The sequence below is a fragment of the Clytia hemisphaerica genome, unplaced genomic scaffold (assembly GCF_902728285.1).
Source record: "Clytia hemisphaerica strain Z4C2 unplaced genomic scaffold, Clytia hemisphaerica genome assembly, whole genome shotgun sequence".
NCBI lineage: Eukaryota > Metazoa > Cnidaria > Hydrozoa > Leptothecata > Clytiidae > Clytia > Clytia hemisphaerica.
Window position 1 is genome coordinate 1,018,638 of NW_027104385.1, and position 7,739 is coordinate 1,026,376.

The following is a 7,739-nucleotide window of genomic DNA, read 5'->3' on the forward strand; positions in this document are numbered from 1 at the left end:
TTGGTGGCTCACGGCTCAAAAGTTTCGCAGAATTCGATTTCACGAGAGGATTTTTTGTTTATAATATGGCCCATTCCTCCCTAAATAGGTATGAGAATACTTGTGTTTCGTGGAATTTAACCGCAAAATCAAACTCCGCGAAAATTTCTTCCCTTAAGGTATACAAAACGACAATATGAATCCAGGGTAAGCAACAACAGTTAAAAAGTTTTAGCTTTAAGGGAAGAAATTTTAATGCAGAAAGAAAATTAACCTTAAAATTGTCTTGAAATCCAGACTTAATTCCCTTCCATAAGCCAATTTAAAATTGCATGTATATATTTTTCCAAAATTGCGCCTGTTTTAGCTTAGAAACATTCATTTTTCTTTATTAGCAATATATTGCCAAAAATACCCCTTGATGGCCAAATTAAACTCCTGTCATATTTATTTTTCAAGGTATCAACCAAATTAATTACCTGCCAAAGTTGATTGTGTTTGATTTTGTTCGATTGAGGTAGTATTTTTTGTAATGTTATTAACTATAAAATAAAAAGTATGTGGATACTTCACTTTTTAATCATCTTCTCAAGACCTATTTACGAGGGTTGAATAATCTAAAAGTTTTTTAAATTCAAATATTGAGAAATTTTGAGGAAATGAGGAAAAGTGAAAGAAGATTGAAAAATGAAAATTCTTACTTCTTGCTTGCGATGACACATTTGAACATGGAGGATTTTAAATCTCTCTCTCTCTCTCTCTCTCTCTCTCTCTCTCTCTCTCTCTCTCTCTCTCTCTCTCTCTGCACAAATTTTACGTACCTCACTAAGATAAAAAGTTACGAGCCCTGTGGAGTAGGACTATATTACCCAAAAATGACCAATTTCTATCTATATATCCAGTGCCTTAATATTTTGCAGATTTATTTCGACAAAGAAATTTGATGATTTTAAAGTAAATGTTTTCTTTAAAGTCCGTATCCAAAAAGTGTATATATTCAAGAAATTTAAAACTTTCTTGATACATTAAAGGAAGAAATTTTGGCGGGAATTTAAATTGGCGGACGAAGAACATTTTTGTCCAAAAAACGCCATTAAAAAAGCAAAAACCTGTTTTAAAGCCTGAAATAACACACATTTGGGGGAATAAATAGAGCAACTTAGATTTGGTCGGAATTTAATTTGGTGGATGACAGAAAAAACAAAATTTGGCGCGGATGTAATTTGGTGGATTTTGACCAAATCCGCCAAATTTTCTTCCCACCAAAATTTCTTCCTTTAACGTATAACTTGATTTTTTTTGACATTTTCACAGCCGTCATTCATGCGATCTGTTTTCAGATTTTCGTATCTTTCTTCGATAAAAGTAGGCCTAAGACAGCCAGAAATGACCAAAAATAGCAAAAATAACCATTTTCAATTGCAACCATTTTCAATTGCAACCATTTTCAGTCGTTTAGTATTATTATTTCATCCTTTGATCTATCTATCGGCTTTTATCATCTTTGAATAATCGTGCTCTTTGAGAAATTTTCGAGTCTAAGTCGCCTTGTAATGCTTCTTATATTTTTCAGCAAAAACAAAAGATTAAGAAAATAAATATGAATAAATGAAGAGAATGAGATGAGTACACCATTGAAAATCCTCCAAGGCGAGTATTGGATTCGCATCAACCTCGCTTTGGAGTATTGCATCAAAGAAGTGCTCATTGGTGTACTTCACAACGTGCACAATGACACTTCTTATACTGGACTTCCAACTTGTCCAAAACAACTTCATCAAAAATTAGAGTTATGCAAACAAAACAAGAACCACGAGTTGAACAAAGTGTTGAACAAAGAACAATGGGAGATATTATGTCCACAAAATGGATCATCCAACCCAGAAGATTGGGATATCACCTTACTGATTGCTGTATTAAGGTCAGTGGTTGGATTGCAACCTGCTGGAGGATGGAAAATCAAATCTCTTCAACCCAACGATCAATCTATTGGAGCTTTCTTGTTTTTGATCAGAAAATTAAGAAATAAATTAATACATGGTTCAGTCAATGCAGTATCAAATTTACAAGCTTTCAAACAACTGAGATCTCGAATGGAGAACATTTTACTGGGATTGAAATATAAGAATATGCAAATGTTTTATGATTTGGAAAGTTGTCCATTGGATAAACATGTGATTTCTCGAATGGTCACCAATTTGGAAAAAGAAGTGGATTTGTTGCGAAATGAAGCGAGCGATAATTCGAATGCTATCAAAAATATCAAACAAACTAATCAATGGATCAAAACTTATTTGAAACAATTATCTTCGGCAAAAGCTGACAAAACTGACGTCGAAGGTGAGTTGCATTGGCTTTGACTTTATCGAAAGCACATTTATTTTTAGCCTCTTTTGAAGTCTTTGTAATGTAGGAGCTGAATCTTGTTAACCTTTTTAACCTCTTGACACTGAATTTTGTGGTCCTTGAATATCACCGTTTGTTTTCCTCTAGATTTAGCCACGTCAATGAATAGTAGACTGAATACGAAAGCTGATAAAGATGGATTGGATGGTATGTTTTGTTTCTTTACCTGCTTTATATTTTAGATGGAATGGTAATTACCCTCAAAAGCCTATCTGATGATTAATATCTAATAAAAAGTAGCAGACATCGCCAAGTTGACGTTCTAAATAAAATTGATCCTTATAAAAAGTATTGATTTATTCTTGTTATCTATCTTATAGTTTTTCGACTTCTTCTGTAAGATATGAGAAATCTTTTGTAATACCTAATTCTACCTAATGCCTAAGAATTTTTACTCTAGGTTTAGCCAAGTCACTGGATATGAAAGCTGATAGAGTTGAAATGGATGGTATGTTTTTTTTTTTGTTTAAATCATTTGCAAAAAAGTGAAACAAACGAACAATAAAGGTCGACATCGGCACCTACCCCAGGAAGCTCTGCCTTGGATGATTGTGTACGAGAAGTTAGGAGGCTTCATCACTCTACACCCTTTTGAAGTGAAAGTGAACTTTATAAAAACTTTGACGTCGCTCAAAAAAGCTGACACGTTGACTTTCATTTTTTATCTAGAATTGTCCACAGTGATGGATTCGAAATTGACGTTGAAAGCTGACAAATTCCAAATTGATGGTAATTATCTTGTTGTATTTTTCAATCTTTTCTATTTCTCGTCTTTTGAGATGGGGTCCATTCGATGAAAAATGTTTCAAGTGTTCCGAGACCTTTACCTATGATTAGTCTTCACAAAATTAGTTTTATTCATTTAAAGGAATGTTGCCGAATAAAAAGGCCTTTCTGACGAGTATCCTTCGTTTAATATGTACGAGAAGTTATGAGGCTTCATCACTCTACACCCTTTTGAAGTAGAAATGATCTTTATAAAAACTTTGACGTCGCTCAAAAAAGCTGACACGTTGACTTTCATTTTTTATCTAGAAATAATCACAGTGATGGATTCGAAATTGACGTTGAAAGCTGACAAATTCCAAATTGATGGTAATTATCTTGTTGTATTTTTCAATCTTTTCTATTTCTCGTCTTTTGAGATGGGGCCCATTCGAGGAAAAATGTTTTGAGTGTTCCGAGACCTTTACCTATGATTAGTCTTCACAAAGTTTGTTTTATTCTTTTAAAGGAATGTTGCTGAATAAAAAGGCTTTTTCTGATAAATATAATTTTTTTAACAGACTTGAGCAACAAAGTTGACCAACTATCAATGGAAACAAAATCTATAAAGGGTAAAGCTTTAGGTATGATTTTTATTTTCTCTACCCATGCTCAAACCTGAATTTATTCAAAAAAACTTTATTGGACTTTCCCCGGTGGGGTGGAGGTCCTATAAATTAACTTGTGTTCGTCCGTTCGTCTGTTATTAAATTTTCTCAGGATTGAATCTTAGGAATCTTTTGATTTTTGGTACAAAGGTGCAAAATGGTAATGGCCAAAATGTGACGGAGCCCGATTTTTGAAAAAAAATTTGGCCCAAAAAACGGCTAAAAAACGTGTTTTTTGGACTTTGTGAAAAATTGGATCATTAATTTCTTCTGATTTTTTGCATGAGAATAGGGTACAATCATAGTAAAATAATGGCTCTAGCAAATTTTTGCAAAAAGATTTTGTTGGCTCAAAAAAGGCATGTTTATCTTTAAGAATCACTATTAATAAGCATACATCAATGTTCCTAGTCAAATTACTCAATTTTTTTATGAGATAGATGTTTTTTTTGCTCACGAAGTCTTGAATATGAAAGAATATTTCAAGAGCATGAAATTTTGGTTTCTAAATGTTTTATTTTATAAGAAACAAACGACTAATTTTAATAGATCGTCACTATTTGTGTTCTGAATGATTGTTTAATGGTCACGTCACGTCATAAATGTGTTAAATGCATAACCAGGTAGGTCCATAAAAGTATCACTTGTTTGTTATTTGTTATCCTTGTTTTGTATTCCTTCTAGATACAACAAAGACACATTGGAACTTGCCAGAGCCTGTTTCCATCTTCTTTGGACGAGAAAATTTGATTGAATCCATTCACTTGAAACTTCAACAAAACCAAGCAATTGCTTTGAGTGAAATGGGAGGTGTGGGGAAAACACAAACTGCTGCAAAGTTCCCTCAAATACACAAGGATGAATATCAGAAGATATTTTGGATTTCTGCTGTCAGCCTCAAGAAATCTTTGAACGAGATTTTGTGCGCATTTGGTTGTAAACAACTAATTCTTGATGAACCTTCGATGGAAACTCTTGCTTTCATTTTCCTCTCTAAGATTTGTGAAGGCTCCAAAGGATCACTGGTTGTATTGGATGACGTCACTGATGTTACAAAAGATGTCACTTTATTCATTCGAATTGTGAAAGAAAAAATCAGTTTATTGTTGACATCTCAATTGAGGGATTGGGAAGATTATGGTTTGATTCAAATTGCTGTTCCATGTTTCCATGAACAAGAATCCATTGGCTTCTTACAGAATGAACTTACTACAGCCAGCCATCAAGAAATCTCCATTTTAGCGAATCGTTTACAATCATTACCTTTAGCCCTTCACCAAGCCATTTGTTACATCAAAAAACATAAAGTTCCTCTACACAGATACATCGAACAATTTGAAGCATGCAGAGAAAGTGTTTTAGGAATAAAAATCACTTCTTTTACTGAATATGACAAAACATTGTTGACAGTTTGGGATATGGCTTTTGCGAAGATTCGGGTCGAATCAAATAATGCTCTTTTGATCTTGGGGATGATGGCTTTCATGGACAATCGAAAAATCAATAAAAAGACATTCAGTTATTTCGATAAAGTTGACGAATTTGAATTGAATGAAATCATCAATCTGCTTTGTCAATACTCATTGGTCAACGAGTGGAAAGATTGTTTAGAAATTCACAATCTTGTGCAAAAAGTTATCCGATATCGTATTGAACAAAAACAGTTTGTTGAGGATGAAAGTCCGTTGACACTGCTTGAAAGTGTGCTTTTGAAAATTGAGGGCTCCGTTGAAGATTTGGTTATAAATGCTGACCAGGAGGATTTATGGTACATTCATGTTTTTCGTTTGATCATGAGTGGAGCACTCAAAACTATAATCAACTTTGATGTTTCCCTGTTGCTGAATATCGCCATAGGCAGACTGGAGATGGAGAACTTATACCAAATTTCTGAACTTCTTTCAAGAGTTTTGTTAAAACAATATAGGTTGTTTCGAGATGTGGAAACTTTTCACACGTTGTTGCTTGTTCATCATCGTTTCATAAACGCGTCAATTCATTTAGGTTTACTTAATTTGAATGAGATTTTTGCTTTTGAAGAAGAGTTTTCCTCAGAACTTGAAGAAAATCATGTAGAAGTTTACTGGTGGAAGCTACAGCAAGCTCAGGCATATAATATACGTGGAAGAGTGTCGTTATGCAAAGATATCGTTCAAAATTTATTCAATGAACTAGTCAAGAAGAAAGGATTTGATGATGTTAAATTAAGATTGGCGAGTTTTCTCTCTGTAAGGGATATTGAAGTATTGTTTAACTCCGTTGACACGGATAATCTCAGTGACGCTGACTTTTTGGTGTATTATGATGCAAAATGTTCTTTATACGTCAAGAACGGTTGCTTTGATTTGGCCGAACAAGTCCTGAAGGATTGGAAAGAACACATACACAGAAAACAATTTTCTCGAATGTTGCACTTTAACTTCACAAAAAGGAATTGCTTTTTACTTTACAAGAAAGGAAATTACAACGAAGCACTACTTGCTTGCGATGAACTTAAACGAGATAGTGTCTTTACTGATGCTGATGTTTTCATTTGGGAAGCCTTGATCTTGATCAAATTAGGAAAGTTCAACGACGCAGAACTGTTACTTGATGACTTTAATCAATGCAATAATGCATTTATCATTAGAATCACCTCATACCTGAAATTTCGAAAGCACGACTTTGAAGCAGTAGAAAATCTCCTCACAAATGTGGAAGATGAGGATTTGTCAAAAATTTTGTTTTTTGTAAAGGAATATGCGAAACTGCATCGACAATTCGAAAATAATAAATCGAGAGAAATGGTTGAACAATGCTTGCAAATGAAAAAAATTGTAAATGAATTATTTCAAGTAGAATTGGATTCGATTGATCTTTGAAATCCTATTATATGGAATTATACTTTAATCGTAAAAATTTTGGTGAGACTAATTTTAGGAGAAATCTTGATTTTTTGGATTTATTTTAGTGAATCACGATTTCAGAAAATTTCGCCTGGATAAATTTTAGCGAATGCTTGTATTACATTATTGACTGGATTGGTTTTCTAGCATTTCTTTGCACTAAAACCCTTCCTATTGATAAAAATGTATAAAGGCAGTAAAACCACAAATTTGGCGCGGATAAATTTTAGCGATCCGTCGATTCAGCGTGTTTTAACGAGATTTATTTTAGCGAAAATAGGGAAAACTCGCTAAAACGTGCAGGCTAAACTGATAAGTTTTTCAAGTGACTGCAATGTAATTTTTGCATTGACTTGGCCTGTAAAATCAGAAGTAGTGTATGTCTTTTTAATTATGAAAATATTTGAGGGGGTGGTTTCAGGGGGCACCGGATTCCGCCATTCGGTAAATTTTTTGTTCAATTTCCGTCACTTCGTCAAGATCAAGACCGAAATTCTGCCCCCGAAAATTTCCTTTGAAATTAATTCTTTTCTCGAGAATTTGTGAATTTTGACTTTTGGAAATTCCGAACGATTTTTCGCCAAATTTCCTTTTTTTCGGACCAAAACAATCCAATTTCTCGTCTTGGACAGTAGACCTAAATTCCGCTAATCCGTCTAAATTTCTAAATGTCTTTAATTTTTGTGTTAAATCAGAGGATTGAATGTTATGAAATAGAGCTATGGGTAGGCGAAATTTTTGGATGGCAACATTCCAAGGATATTTTGAACAAAGTCGGTTGCTTGGGAGCAATTTTATTATTGATTTATTTTAGATTGGAAATAAAAATTTTGCATATTGTTTTAAAATAAGATTTAAAATTCACTCTTTTCTTTGTTTCTTAGCTGAAGCGGCCTAGCATCTCACTGATAATTTTCTTTTAATAAGAATTATTTTGTAAGAACAATGAATCCTCAATGAGGCGATCAAAAATAAGAACATTTCAAGAACAGTTATACATACCTTAAATTTCAAATTTATGATTTTGAGGCGATATAATCACTCCTACAAGACAACGACGCGGGGCACGTTCACCGAGAACTCGAGAAAAATAAAT

General features: G+C 33.5%; 1 protein-coding gene across 2 annotated transcripts; it reads left to right on the forward strand.

The window, feature by feature from the left end:
* Nucleotides 1–1,573: 1,573 nt before the first annotated feature.
* LOC136819423 (uncharacterized) lies at nucleotides 1,574–6,834 on the forward strand. Of its 2 annotated transcripts, XM_067075648.1 has the most exons (6): nucleotides 1,574–2,319; nucleotides 2,473–2,532; nucleotides 2,786–2,833; nucleotides 3,055–3,114; nucleotides 3,672–3,734; nucleotides 4,443–6,834. In XM_067075648.1, exons 1-6 carry the CDS (start codon nucleotides 1,602–1,604, stop codon nucleotides 6,617–6,619), a joined length of 3,126 nt encoding a protein of 1,041 aa, XP_066931749.1. In that variant the 5' UTR covers nucleotides 1,574–1,601; the 3' UTR covers nucleotides 6,620–6,834. The 2 variants fall into 2 exon arrangements, with proteins under 2 accessions (XP_066931749.1, XP_066931750.1); XM_067075649.1 differs by lacking the exon at nucleotides 2,473–2,532.
* Nucleotides 6,835–7,739: the final 905 nt, after the last annotated feature.

What these genes read in the sequence shown, in the direction of transcription:
- LOC136819423 (XM_067075648.1), top strand. Translation starts at nt 1,602, where the DNA reads ATGAGTACACCATTGAAAATCCTCCAAGGCGAGTATTGGATTCGCATC. An exon ending in TGACAAAACTGACGTCGAAG is followed by an intron (nt 2,320 to 2,472) that starts GTGAGTTGCATT and finishes GTTTTCCTCTAG; the next exon opens with ATTTAGCCACGTCAATGAAT. An exon ending in TATAAAGGGTAAAGCTTTAG is followed by an intron (nt 3,735 to 4,442) that starts GTATGATTTTTA and finishes TATTCCTTCTAG; the next exon opens with ATACAACAAAGACACATTGG.